The sequence below is a fragment of the Falco rusticolus genome, chromosome 6 (assembly GCF_015220075.1).
Source record: "Falco rusticolus isolate bFalRus1 chromosome 6, bFalRus1.pri, whole genome shotgun sequence".
Lineage (NCBI taxonomy): Eukaryota > Metazoa > Chordata > Aves > Falconiformes > Falconidae > Falco > Falco rusticolus.
The window spans coordinates 86,497,618-86,512,119 of record NC_051192.1 but is presented as its reverse complement, the minus strand read 5'-3'; the positions used below and the strand labels follow the sequence as shown (position 1 = coordinate 86,512,119).

General features: G+C 38.8%; 1 protein-coding gene across 2 annotated transcripts in view; it reads left to right on the top strand.

Moving 5' to 3' along the window:
* Positions 1-14,502, top strand: part of MDN1 (midasin AAA ATPase 1) — a 104,191-nt gene that overhangs the window by 24,683 nt on the left and 65,006 nt on the right. For both annotated transcript variants that reach the window (XM_037392994.1, XM_037392995.1), the window contains exons 17-32: positions 640-743; positions 1,788-1,932; positions 3,318-3,414; positions 5,008-5,121; positions 5,765-5,912; positions 6,073-6,183; positions 7,014-7,165; positions 7,617-7,795; positions 8,155-8,363; positions 9,416-9,562; positions 10,319-10,460; positions 10,583-10,717; positions 10,794-10,932; positions 11,876-12,014; positions 12,110-12,240; positions 14,053-14,197. In XM_037392994.1, coding sequence (XP_037248891.1) covers positions 640-743; positions 1,788-1,932; positions 3,318-3,414; positions 5,008-5,121; positions 5,765-5,912; positions 6,073-6,183; positions 7,014-7,165; positions 7,617-7,795; positions 8,155-8,363; positions 9,416-9,562; positions 10,319-10,460; positions 10,583-10,717; positions 10,794-10,932; positions 11,876-12,014; positions 12,110-12,240; positions 14,053-14,197 — 2,237 coding nt within the window. The remainder of the gene's footprint in view (positions 1-639; positions 744-1,787; positions 1,933-3,317; positions 3,415-5,007; positions 5,122-5,764; positions 5,913-6,072; positions 6,184-7,013; positions 7,166-7,616; positions 7,796-8,154; positions 8,364-9,415; positions 9,563-10,318; positions 10,461-10,582; positions 10,718-10,793; positions 10,933-11,875; positions 12,015-12,109; positions 12,241-14,052; positions 14,198-14,502) is intronic.

Genomic DNA, 14,502 nt, shown 5'->3' with positions numbered 1-14,502 from the left:
TTAAAATAAAAGGCCACAAATGTAAAAAAAAAAGAAGTTTTAAAGACCACTTCTTCCAAGTATTGACAATCCTACAATAAAAACAAGCTGAAATCTGTAAATTGCAAAGCTAGCAACTTAAGTCATTGTGATTCTGCATATACCTCAGGTTGTAGCTTTAAACAAATAATTGAAATAAGTGCAATAGTAAATAATGTTGTTTGATAAGCAACAGTGTTTTTACTGATACTGAAGTGTTCGTTGTTAATGTGTTCTGTCATAAGGCTTGTAATTTTTGATTTGTTTTTCTGAGATGTCTGTCTCAGAATTAGGAGAGTGGTAACAGCCATGCTGGAACCAAGAGCAGCATAACTATTTGTTCCTAAGCTAGAACATGCTGGAATGAATAGCAAATTATTTGTACCCACATATCAGTAGTGTTCAGCTAAATTGAAAACAAAAAAACACAGCAAAACTTAATTTTGGGGGTTTTGTTTGTTTTAATTCACGAGATATCATCTGTACAACCTGAATGTTTTCATTGCTCAGTCAAGCTTACTCTTGTATCTCTGCTTGAAACAACTTGATTAAAATACTGTTGTTAAACACTTTTTGTGCTATTGTTCTGATGGTACAAGCTAAAATTTGCTCTGCTTGCAGGCTCACCGCTGAGGGAGAAGTGGGAGGCATTTGGTCTTAAACTGAATCATGCTCATCAACAGATGAAAATGACAGAAAATGCTCTTCTCTTTGCATTTGTTGAGGTATGTAGAAATTTGCATTTTGATGATAGGAGGAGTAAGGAGAAGCATTTAAATTAGTATTTTATTATTATTATTATTTGTAATCAGTAATGTATGAATAGCTTCCTATTCCTACAAGAATCCTGCTGTGAAGTAAAACTTGTTCCATGATAACTCTGTGGAATGAATGAAGCAGCATGCTTCAGGGACGTGGTGGTTAAATGCAGGGTGGGAGAGTGTTTTGTGGTCACACAGTAATTCAGTGCTGTATAATAGGAATTAGGACTGGTATGATTGAAGAGTGTCAGCAGTATGCCATATCTTTTCAAGTATATGAGATTAGAAAAAACATTTGACCAATTTCCAGGAGGACATGCTCCTGCCTAGGGATTTTTGTGAAGGATTTAATATTAAGAAGCTATGCTGTTTTATCTAGAAGCGATTTTTCGAAATGTTTCAAACCCATGATATAATATTCTAATGACATTGTGTGATTAGGGGTGACTATGTTGGTTTATGCATGCTTGTTCCTTGTCACCATATTAGACTGAATATATGCTCCCAAATTCTGTGTAAAGTGTGTAAAACGTTGACCAGTCCTCTTTCTAAAAAATACCTGTATGAATAGTTGGAGAACCTCTGAATTAAGTATTGTTTTAATTAATAAGATAAAGTTCCTTAAGGAACATAATATTGCTTTCTTCTTTGGATTTCTTTAAATTAACTGTCTTTATTCTTGTAGTGGTGTCAGTGAAGCTTATGCACCACAGTGATGGATGTCACTGACAGGTAGCATTGTACAAATAAGAGATCTTAATTCTGTTATATTTGAGCCAGTGTAAATCACAGCTGATAATGGTGATAACTGTCTGACTTCTGCAGTTTGCAAAATAATTGCTGTTATTGAGGGAAAGCAATAAAACTGCTGTTGCTGTAAATGGTCTGAAATTGCCATTTGTCTAATCAACCCACGTGCTGCAAAACAAGTATTATTTCCAGTATACAGATGCTTCAGTTGATATAGCATTGCTCATGATATAATTAACAAATTGATCTTACTTCTAGGGTACTCTGGCACAAGCAGTAAAAAAAGGAGGGTGGATTTTATTGGATGAGATTAACTTGGCTGCAGCAGAGACTTTGGAGTGCCTGAGTGGTTTATTGGAAGGATCATCTGGGTCACTGGTGTTACTAGACAGAGGAGACACAGGTACTGTTTCTGTGCTTGTTTATGGTATGTCTTGCTATCCAGTTAGCTGAATTCTTTATCATACATGGCAGAAAATAAGTTGAGAATATTTACCACTAAAACGAGTGTGTGCAGAAGAGAATAATGTGTTCTTTCTAGACTTCATTGTTTTATACAAGAAGTGGGAGTTTTAATTCACTGTGGTTCAGGAGATTTCAGCATGCCAGATGTAGGTTTTGCGTTTTTGTACTCTAAAAGGAGCAGAGCTCTCTAGCGCCCTCAGTAAGTACTGCTTCTAAAGACTATTCAAGGCATGTAACTTTTTTTTTAAATAAAATTGAGGTAGCTAGATGGATAAAGGCATGGGACATGAGGTTCAGTTGCTGCTGTAGTAATTATCTTTCACTGATCCTGTGAATATATTCTCCAGCTAGAAATAAGTGTACAACTCTTTTGCTTTTTCTGAGTCGTTGTGCGTTGATCCCAGCCAGCAGGTAAGCATCCATACGCTGCTCACTTGCTCCTCCCACCCCATCACCCCTCAGCAGGATGAGTGGAGAGTAAAAGCAAGAAAACTCATGTGAAACAAGTGATGCAAAGGCAGTCACTAACCAGCTCACACAAACAGACTAAAGTCCAGCCAGTCTCTAAGCAGCAGCCACCTTGGGGAAAAAAAAAATCACCACCCCTGCCTCCTCTACCCCAGTTCTTATTGCTGAGCATGATATTATATGGTAGGGAACATCCTTTTGGCCAGTTTGGGTCAGCCAGCTGTCCCCACAGTGTTCCCTCCCAACCTTTTGCTCCCTCCTAGCCTAATTGCTGGAGGAGGGAGAGCAGGGGAGAGAAAAAGAGAAAGCCTTGAGGCTGTGCCAGCACAATTCAGCAATAACCAAAACATTGGTGTGTTCTCTACAGCACCACAGGGACTGCTGTGAAGAAAGTTAACTCCTTCCCAGTCAGAGCCAGTACAGACGTAAAGGTTAAAAAATGCAATTGCTGAGTATTGTTTTCGGGAGCTACAGATAGACACAAATGTTTATGAGCTTTCTAGACTGCGTTTTCTTCCTGGCTAAGGGAAACACTGCCATTGTTCTGAAAGAGACAGAAGGAGTTCCAGGTTTAGGGCTTTTAAAATATTTGAAATATTTTGTGGTGTTAAAACGTCCTGCTATGCACAAATAAAAGTCAGAGTTTCATTTGCCTCTGGCTGTTGTGAAAGTGCAGAGGTACTTCTAACAAAATTACATGGGGTTGTTTTCTGAAAACTTTTCACCCTTGCATTTTAAGAAAATGTAGTTTTGCAGTAATAGAAAACTGACTCAGATTAAATATACCTACTTTAACATAATAAATACACTGTGTTTAGCATTACCCTTATGTCTCTTATTTCTGTTTTTGTTTAGAGCCTCTTGTCCGTCACCCTGATTTTCGCTTGTTTGCATGCATGAATCCAGCTACAGATGTTGGAAAGAGAAATCTTCCTCCAGGAATAAGAAACAGGTAGGGAATAATGATTCTGTGGCAGAATACTTAGTCACTGTCTTTTTCAGAGTTTTAACTAGCTTCACGAGTTGACCCAGTGAAGAGCACCTTATTTGAAGCCTGGGGATGTAAGTCTGAACTCAAATTAACTTCCTGCGAGAGGTACTTTCCGCATCATGGTGAAGGTTTTTCATGAAATAGTATCAGGAAAATACTTCTGTAAAGTTGCTGAGCATGAGCAAATGGTCTAGCAGTACTGCAGAGTGCTGTCACTGGGGGCAGGGGAATGATCATTCTCTACAATTAAGCTGTCAGTGTCTGGAAATGCTACTGCAGCCGTTTGTTACTGATGGGGTTAATAGAGAGATGTGACTGTTCAGGAGCCTTTCTTTCAATAACTCAGAGGTGCTGTATATCCAGGCTTGGTCACTCTGAAGGAAGGTGTTCTGCATGGTGGAGCAGATGTGTGATACTCAAATTATTTGATGTGAAATCTTCAAACAATTAAGCTGTAGCCAGGAAATTGCAGTTGTGGCACATCCATTCTTCGGTACTGCCTGTTTCTGAATGCAAAGATCTGCTTTTATTTGATGCAGTTTCCCTCATGAGTGCCAAAAGTCACGTGTGTAAGTCCCTCACCAGATTCATAAATGCTGTAGAGAGGCACTAACTATATGTAACTAGTCATTTATAGTTATTAATAGCAAAGTAATGTTCAATTGCTATTAGCTCACCTAACTTAGTAGCAAAAGGAAAGAAAGTGTAATACAGAAGAAAGGACACTTCAGCTTCAGCATGCCTTGTTAAGTTTAAATGAATTTGTATTTACATTTGTCAAAAACATCCACCCCTCTGAAGTTAATGGCATTCCTCAGTTGTTTTGGGTTTGCTGTGGTGTGTTCTAAGCTATTGTTTCAGCTATAATGCATGGTATGGAAGGGCTGCAGACTAATTTTCAAAACCTTATGCAAATATACTGGACTACGTAACAGTTAGAAAGTATGTTCATTAACTAGAGCTACCAGTGTAGTGTACTAAATATGAAGCACTCTGTTGACGTATTTAAAGATACTCAGAACTTGAGTGAGCCCATGTTTTGCTGCTAATTTTCCTTTGCTTATTTGTCAGATTTTCTCATTTTGTCATTGCTGAGCTGGTTATTTGTAAAAGTAGAAAACAATTTGGATATGCTAGTCAGAACAAAATTAGAATGGGTGATATCTTGTAAGTGTCCACTCTTTAGAAATAGAGAGCACTAGAGAGCTCACTTTGAAAAGTGCTTGTGCTGTGTCAGTGTTCCAGTGTTCAGGCTGTAATGTTTGGATATCTGTTGCAAACCAGTTAGAATTTTAGTTTTAAAAAATACAGTTCCATAGTTTATTTTCAGTCTACTAAGTTAAAATAATGCAGATAAATTGCTTGGAAGTATTAGTAGTGATCTTTTGGTTTTTAATTACTCTGGTTCTTGAGTCTGTGTATAGGTAGTCTGGAAAGTTGTTTCTCTGCTCTTTACAAAATTCTAGATGTGTATGCCATGCAAGTCATATATAATATGATTTTTTTAATATAGTCAGATGTCTTAAGTGTTACGGGTTGATTTGATTCTTACAGGTTTACTGAAATTTATGTAGAGGAATTGAGAAATGAAGGAGACTTGCAAGTTCTTATCATGGATTATCTGAGAGGCTTGAATGTGAACAAAAATACAGTACAAGGAATTGTGAAGTAAGTTGGTTGTAATCTCTTCAAATCTTTGAGGGAATAAGTCACAAAAAGAAAGTATGTAACTGTAGCCTGTGGTTAGACTGTTTTGGAAAACCCCATAATGCTCCCTATGCAATAGTTCACATAGCCTTAGGAAATGGAAGAGCATAGACATCCATCCTCTTCATTCTGAAGGTTTCTGTTCTTGTGGGGAGGAGATTTACTTTTTCTTACTCAGAATTGCTTTCTTGATGGCACCAGTTAAAAAGTAGTATTGTTGTTGCAGGCCTCTTTCCCATTTGAGAGGCTAATAAAATGGTTTGTTTCTGTAGATCATACCAATGAAAGTTTTGTGTGTTTGTCAAGTTACCCTTCTTTCCCTAGTTTAAGGTGTACTCTCTCACTGCATTAACCTGCAGCACTACTGTAAGTTTAGAATACTTTGAGTTTATAGGCATTCTCTGTATATCAAGCTTTCTCAAAAATAAGGTTCTAAAATATTCTGTTGTTTTGCTTCACTGACTGTACAGATGGCAGAATTTGGCATGGGTTTCCTAACCTGTGAAAAGAGTGACAGTTGGAGATAGGCTTAAGTGTTCATACTTTGGGTTTAATTCCAGTGGTCTGATCAGTAATAGTACAATCTAATTCTTTATTTTTGCAGCTTTTATTTATCTGTGAGAAAGGAAGCAGAAACAAAGCTGGTAGATGGAACTGGCCACAGACCTCACTACAGCCTCCGTACACTTTGCAGGGCACTGAGATTTGCAGCATCTAATCCATGTAGCAGCATACCACGCTCACTGTATGAGGTGACTACCTATGTTTGGGTTTGTTTCACTACAAAGACTGTTTGGGTATAGGATGATGATTCTCTTCTAAGTCCGGTATTGAACAGAAATGATTCCTTAATATTGTTTTTTTCCCCTAATAATTTTTCATTTTATCACTGAAAATAATCCTCCTTCTTAGGGCTTCTGTTTGAGTTTCCTGACACAGCTTGACAGAGGTTCTCACCCAATTGTTCAAAAGCTAATTTGCCAACATATAGTCTCTGGCAACATCAAAAGCCTTCTCAAGCAGGTAGGTAACTAAGCCTATATAGAACTGTTTATTATTCAGAGTAGAATTTATTTTGAGTTGTCCTCTTTGCCTTTTTCCTTGACATTTCCTTCTTTTAATCTTGTTTTTCATGTTACAAAGATAAGAACTAGGAAAAAAAAAAGTAATAGTTCCTTTGTAATGTTTTACTTCTGCTTGAAATGCCCATATGTTAGCTAGTTTGTTAATTTGAAATTATATGGAAGTCTGAATAATTACAGCATTGTGAATGTGGGCAGCTTAATACAGTACCTGCAACTGTAAATCTTTCACAGACTTTGAGGAGCTTCCACAGGCTTTTTATTTTTAGACTGAATGCAGGACATACGGATACAAAGTAAACATCCGTGCTTTGTCTCTAATGGGAAAGGAAGGATCTTGCTAAGTGCTGGAAGCCCAGCATGAGTTTGCAGAGGGGACTGGACAGGTGGGAGGAGGAAGCCAGTTGTAAGAGACAGGTATTTGTTTCAAAATAAAACACTTCATATTAGAAAATGTGTATGAATATAAAAAGATAGAAGCTGATTTCCTGCTTGAAAGCATACTTCAAAATTCAGTGCTAGGACTCTTGAGACATTTTTATTTTCCTGGCACTGGCAAAGATTCTTGCTTCATGACCTTGAAATAATCTGGTCAGGCTTTTTTGTAATTTGCATTCTGGGACAAGGGGACAGTGCTTACCGCAGGAGTGTTCAGGGATTAATTTAAAATGGCTTCTTACAGAGTATGTTGCAGTGGTGTAATAGTAGTTGTCTTCATTAGCAAATTAAAACTCATTTATATAATCTGTTATTTCTGTCATGTCTCCTTAGCAAATACCAAAACCCCAAAGAGGGAGTTTTATACTAATAGAAGGATACTGGATTTCAGCTGGAGATAAAGAACCTACTGTAGATGAGATGTATGTGCTAACCCCTTCAGTTAAGCTTAATCTGAAAGACATTGCCAGAGTTGTGTCTGCAGGGTAAGTTGGTTTGAACTTTTCTATTAAAAAACTAAATTAAAGATGTTTATTTGGGCCTCAGGTGTTGCTGTCTGTCTAGCCTTTATTGTTTGGCATGAGTACCTATTTTCCCTCTACAGTTAAATTTTCATTATACAGTGACTTGAATTCATACCTGTTATTTCTTGTCTCTTTAAACAGTCTTACTGCCATCCTAGTTTTATTTAAATGATAATCTAGAAATTTGTAGTTAGAATAACCTGTTTATTTCACACTGCTATGTAAAACTTGCCGTGGGTAGCAGTTAGCACTTGGGAGTAAAGTTACTCATGTTCCCCTGTTAGCATATGATCTTGGATACTCCAAAGTTTGGTGATGTAGATCTGTGAAAGTTGCAAACAATGTTGATATCTTGTATATTGGAAAGATATGACTTGTGCTTCTAAACCACTACTTTGGTTACCCTTTTTAGGACTCATCCAGTACTGATTCAAGGCGACACCTCTGTTGGTAAGACCAGTTTAATTCGCTGGTTGGCTGCTGCTACTGGGAATCATTGTGTAAGGATTAACAATCATGAGCATACTGACATCCAGGAATATATTGGCTGTTATACATCAGATGCCTCTGGGAAGTTGGTATTTAAGGAAGGTGAGTGGGCATAATTACATTTACTCCAAATTCCTGTCTCACTCCACTGTTTTTTCCTTTCTGCTTAACTTGTCTGGTTTATTACAATAGAGAAATGGCCTGTCATAAAGTTAGTAGTTACATATTATGAAGATCACTTACGTGAATTTCAGTGGATTCTTAGGAGTTCATGTTTGTCTCATCATACTTGTCCTATTGGACATGAAGAAGATAATTCAACAATTTAAACAATACTGTTGCTTCCATCTCTGGATTAGATTTTATACTGAGTAAAACTGGTTGCTGAAAGTCTGAATGCATACTTCTGTTGCATTTAGTTTCTTAGATTTTTATCTAGGACTTTTTCTGTTCCTTCCAAGGCATTCTTATAGATGCAATGAGAAAGGGTTACTGGATTATTCTAGATGAATTGAATTTGGCTCCCACTGATGTTCTGGAGGCTCTCAACCGTTTGTTGGATGATAACAGGGAGCTGTTCATTACTGAAACCCAGGAAGTTGTCAAAGCTCACCCTCGCTTCATGCTGTTTGCTACACAAAATCCTCCGGGACTCTATGGTGGCAGAAAGGTCTGTATAATCTCTTCCTTTGAGTAGCTATGGCTCTAGGGAATTAATCCTTCTTGTACATAGAAGTCTGATGTGAAAACTTTCTGATGTGTAGCACAGCATTAACATGAAACTGTCAAGAGGTAGAAGTTGAGGTGGCTGTGGACTAACTTTCAAAACAGCTAGGTTCTGTTTACATTGGCTATTCGTTTTGCAGATACCAATTTCTAGTTAATTCTTAGTAGCTGAGATTTAAGTGCTTTACTGAGCTGGAGTTCATGTATATTACATTTGACTTGGCATTTCTGGCTCAAGAGCACCGGCAAAGAGATTTGATTTAGGCTGTTGGTGTCCGTTTTGATTGGTTTTGGCTGGAACAGTTGATTTTCTTCATAGTGACTGGTATGGTGCTATGTTTTGGATTTGTGACCAAAATGGTCAATAGCACGGGGATGCCTTAGTTATTGCTGAGCAGTGCTTGCACAGAGTCAAGACCTTTTCTGCTTCTCACCCCACCCCACCAGTGAGCTGGCTGGTGGTGCACAAGGAGCTGGGAGGGGGCACAGCTGGGACAGCAGACCCCAGCTGACCAAAGGGATGTGCCATACCATATGACATAGTGCTCAGCAATACAAATTAGGGGAGGAGGAGGAAGAGGGGGATGTTCAGTCTTTGTTTCCCCAAATAACCATTGCGCCTGATGAAGCCTTGATTGCCTGGAAATGGCTGAACACCTGCCTACTGATGGGAAGTGGTGAATGAATTCCTTGTTTTGCTTTGCTTGTGTACACACCTTTTGCTTTACCTACGGAACTGTCTTTATCTCAAACCACAAATTCTCTCACCTTTACTTTTCTGATTCTCTCTCCCATCGCATTGTAGGGGGAGTGAGCAAAGTGGCTGTTCTGTTTGGTGCTTAGATGGTGCTTAACTTTCTTTCAATGTTCATGTGTATGTGCTAATTTATATGCTATGGCACTATCCTTATTTTCTTTGGATGTGCAGGGGAAGATACATGACATGAGGAATATCAAAGGAAAAAGTTCAAGCAATAGTATGTTCTCATATTTTAGGTTTTGTCCAGAGCCTTCAGAAATCGTTTTGTGGAGCTGCATTTTGATGAACTGCCAAGCTCTGAACTGGAAACAATCCTGTACAAGCGATGCAGTTTGCCACCTTCTTATTGCAGCAAGCTTGTCAAAGTCATGTTAGACCTGCAAGTATGAGAGTCTCTCTTCTTTTTGTAGAAGACATGCAAACATATTTCAGCACAAAGCGGTAGAAATTCCTTTGGAGAGGCAAGGTGTTGCTAGCTGGCAGATACTTAAAAACCTAAACCATAACTGATGGAAGAGGACCCACCAAAGTACTTAGTTCACTGATTAAGGCAGAGAATAGAGAAGGTGTTGTCAGATTTGTGAGACTGCTAGCAGAAAAAAAAAAAAATTACTAACCAAAGGCCTTGGAATTTGATGTGTAGAATAATCCCTTACTCTGGATGCAAAGTATGGTATTGAATTTGTAGCTGTCTTTGGCTCATGCTAAATTTGGTATTGTGTTTAAGCAATAATTTTGGATGTGTTCTGACATTCCTGTGTGTAACAGGCATTTAACCCTCAGTATGTAGCTACATACTATCTTGTATTTAAAAGCGATTGCAGCAACACAAACCAGACCATGCTTCAAAGTGCTAATACGTATTTTGGTGTAGAACCTAATCTTTTGCTTGGATTTTATTTTCTTCCAGGTACCTATTTTCTTCTTAGTTTTTTTAATTTATTTTTATAATATTTTGTTCCTGGGTACCTATCAAATACCTGCTTAAAGGTAGTTTTGAGTTAGGGAGTCATGACTGTACAATTATTTTTTTTTTTTCCATACAGTTTGTTTGAATAGTGTCACAGCAAAGATTAGCTTTGCTCTAAGTATTTAGACAGGTTCATGAAAAAATGGCTCATGTTTTGTTCTTATGACAGTCTTACCGCAGAGGTTCAACGGTGTTTGCTGGGAAGCATGGGTTCATTACCCTGCGGGATCTGTTTCGTTGGGCTGAAAGGTACAGATTGGCAGAACAGCTGGAAAAGGACTATGACTGGCTTCAGCACTTAGCAAATGATGGTGAGCCCTGCTACATCAGGTTAAAGTGTCTGTAAATTGCTTTCTAACCCCAGTTCTTAAGTATAAATTTTTGTTGCTGATTAACCACTGATTAGTAATTGCTTTCTTCCTCTGTTATATAGGTTTTATGCTTCTGGCAGGCAGAGTCAGGAAGCAAGAGGAGGTAGATGTTATTCAGAGGGTCCTTGAAAAACACTTCAAGAAAACACTGCATCCTGAGTGTCTTTTCTCAGGGGAAAGCGTCAAAAAGCTACTGGGTGAGTTTCTTAGAAGGACCACGCTGGTAGTTCCCTAGATGTGATGGAAGCTGATGGATTGCTTTGTGTCCTGCAGATAAATCCTCCACACAGATGTCAGTGATGGACAGAGATTTTAACCATATTGTTTGGACTCAAGGGATGAGAAGACTTGCCATTTTGGTGGGACGAGCCCTGGAGTTTGGCGAACCCGTACTGCTGGTGGGAGACACTGGGTAACCTTAACTTTCATTATGTAGTTCCTTTTAGTGCTGCACCAGCCACTGAGTCGGACACAAAATGGTTGTGTGGGCTTCAGTGCTGCTTTACCTGGGATAGTTCAGCCTCTGTCTAGGCAGACTTGCAAGTTTTTCAGTTCCCTATTGAGGAGAAGCAATTACATCTACATCAGCAGAAATCTTGAAGGGGATTATCTGCATTATGTATAACTACGTAGAAATTATACGGAAAGTAGTAAAAATGGAAAGAGCTGACTTCTGTCACCGCTTTTCACAAGATGCCCTGTAGAGTCTCACTGTGCCTCGCTGGAGAGACTGCTTTTGGGGAATCTTGATACTTGTGTGTTTCAGAGCACCTTCACTTTACATGTAGGAAGGCTATATTCAAGCTCTTAAAACTACTTCACCCCTCCCCCACTGCTTCATATGCTGTAAAGGAGATTGTGGAAGTCGATGGTGTCTGCTCCTATGCTGGTTATAAATCTGGAGAGTTATTTTTTGTAGGAGAGAAGGGAAGAAAAATGCAGGAAAAGCGAGTAAAATTATTTAGGTAATAAATGAGAACTCTAGATACTCAGCAGTTTATATCCTCAGACTTAGGCTCGGTCTAGACATGTAGCATCTCCAGTTTAGTGCAGTGTTAGGCTAGTTGAGTACCTGTGGGGGCAAGCTGAAATAAGTTTGACTTTAAACCTGCAGAAATCCATCAATGCAGATACTGATTTAAATTTTATTAAAGGCATCTTGCCCAACTTGGCAACAGTAGTTGTGCCAAAAATGACTTCACTTCGCATACATTTCTTTCAAGGAAAGGAGCAGAAGGAAATCTGCATGCTAGTCCTTGCTGCATAGGTCTTCAACAAAAGTATGAATCCTGTCCAAAGTGAGCTGATTGGTTTGGGTTTTTTTATTCTTCCCTTTCAATTAAATTACTTTGCAGGTGTGGTAAAACGACCATTTGTCAGATCTTTGCAGCATTAACAAATCAGAAGCTATACTCCGTGAACTGTCACTTGCACATGGAGACGTCAGACTTCCTGGGAGGACTGCGACCAGTCAGACAGAGGTCAAAAGACCAGGTTTGTCTTGCATAGATAGCAGTTTGGATGGTGTGACAATGGAAGCAAAAAGTAGCAATTACTAATGACTTTTGACTTCCTTTTCCATTTCTTAGGAGGAATCTGATGGTTCTAGACTCTTTGAGTGGTGTGATGGACCCCTTGTTTTAGCAATGAAGGAGGAGGGTTTTTTTCTCCTTGATGAGATTTCCTTAGCGGATGATTCTGTACTAGAGCGACTTAACAGGTATGTCTTAAATGTGTGAGTATTAAGTATCCTCAGTGTGTCTATTCATTATACAGTGTGAACAGGGTAAATCTACCTTCTTTTACGCAGATTTGTTTCCTGGCCTGGGGGAGCTGCTGTCTTCATTGTTGTAGGCCTTGCTGGAAGGGAGAATGACCCAAATAACTCTGGCCTTATTCGTATTTCAACTTCTGTGCCAGTTTCCTTTGGTTTTCTGGTTGTCATCTGACAGAGGTGCTAGCTTTAATCACAGTAATTAATTAGACAATTTGTGCTGTGTGCAATTTTAGTTACAGCTGGGGGAAAAGATAGTAAGTTAAGACAAGATGAAACTTCCTTGTCTTACCTGCCTTGATGTCTTAACATACCTGGAAAAATGAAAGGGACTTCAACTGAAAAGCAGATGTGTATATGTTTGCTTGACATATACTGGTACGCTGAATCATTGGGTTTAAATGCTTTGGTTGGTGCCATTACTTTCCATTTGGCCTTATAGTGCTGCTGCAGACTGCTCTGCGCTCAAATTGCTGTATTTGTTTCATCGACAAAGATAAGATGAAAGTGTTTCCTTTATTCGGTAGCTCAAGTCCCTGGATAAAGAAATTAAGAACATAAACCCAAGTTCGGTTGAAACAGTTTAAACAGTATTTGAAGACAGTTTACAGCATTAGTCAAATTGGAAACTAAAAGTAAAATCTCCAATTTACCATCTGTAATATTCATATTTTCAGCCTGTCAGTGAGCTCTTGAAAATGATGCATCTTATCAAATCCCAGAAACAATGTCTAGTTTTTTTCCCCTCCTTTGTGTGTGTAAAAATAAAAATTAAAAAATCCAAACCAAAAACCAAATTTCATGTCATTATCTCTTTGTAGCAGTATCCCTCATTTTAGTCTTTTCCATTGCCCATTATATTGAGATGACTAGAAGCTTTATTTTTCTACCATATCCAGACCCTCTCTGTTACAAGCTGGGATTGTTTCATTGTGTTATTGCATCTATCTTTCATAAAGTTCAGTTAAAGTTTATTTTGGCAGTGATACTAAGCAGTGTCTTTCTAAACAGATAATAGCTCAAACTTTCACAGCTTTCAGCATACAGTGAAGTACAGCTAATAAACCAAACAAAATCCCCCCAAAGCACAGAAACCTAGTAGAATGCTTCTCAGATGTATAATCTGTCACCTTGAAGACTGGCTCATTGTGCAGATCTCTTTATCTAGCTCCTATGAATGTACATTTTGCCATTGCTTTTGTAAAGAGATCTGTGAGGTATGTACTTTATTGTAGAGGAATGAAGGCAGGTTAATTATCATTGATAACATACAGCTGTGGGCTGGCTTCAGGGGCGGTGGGTTGGCCGATGTAGACAAGGTGCAGCTGTGGCTGGTTCTGTGAAGTGGTTGGGCAGCCACGGAAGAGAGAGCAGCTGAGGAAGAGGGAGAAGCAGAGAGGGCGTGCCCTGGATGAGGAGAGACTAGGAGAAGGCAGCAGAGGGACTGGCATGAAGAGTGTGCTGGTATGTGATGGTAAAAGGCCTTGTTGCAGCTGGCTAGTTTGGAGAGTGCTGCAACACTTTATTAGGTAAGGTTTTTTTGACAGATCATTTGAGCTGAACCTTATTGACAGGATTGGGTAGAGTTTCCTTCTGAACAATATCAGAAGTGTTCTCATTTGGGGAGGATGAACAGATTTAAAAAAATTATTATTTTGAATTTTTATATGACTTCTGCCCAATTCATGTGATTTTCATTTTTAAGTGACGTTTTGAAGTGTGAAATGAAATTTAAAACATTTTTTTAACCTTCTCTAGTGTTCTTGAAGCTGAAAAGACATTGGTACTTGCTGAAAAAGGTGGTCAAGATGATGAGGAAAATGAGGTAGAGCTGTTAGTTGCAGGAAAGAAATTCCGTATCCTTGCAACCATGAACCCAGGAGGTGACTTTGGGAAAAAAGAGGTAAATGTCAAAGCAACTGGAAATACAGCCTGTATCTTCTGGTCATGTTGACTGTTTAGTGATTTGGAGGTGCAATGCAAAAATGTGTCATGCCAGTTCTGGCCTCCGGTGCTTCCTAGGAGGTATCTGCTTCCTTGCTGTAGAGGAGGATCAGGATGTATCTGGTTTTCGTCACTTTTGTGTGCTGACGTTTTGACAACACTAAGTCGATGCTCAGCAGAAAGTCAGAAAACTTCAGGCCTCTAAATACTCCAGGTAGACTTGGTATGTAGAATACTTCAAGTACAGGAACTGTGGCTCAGGAA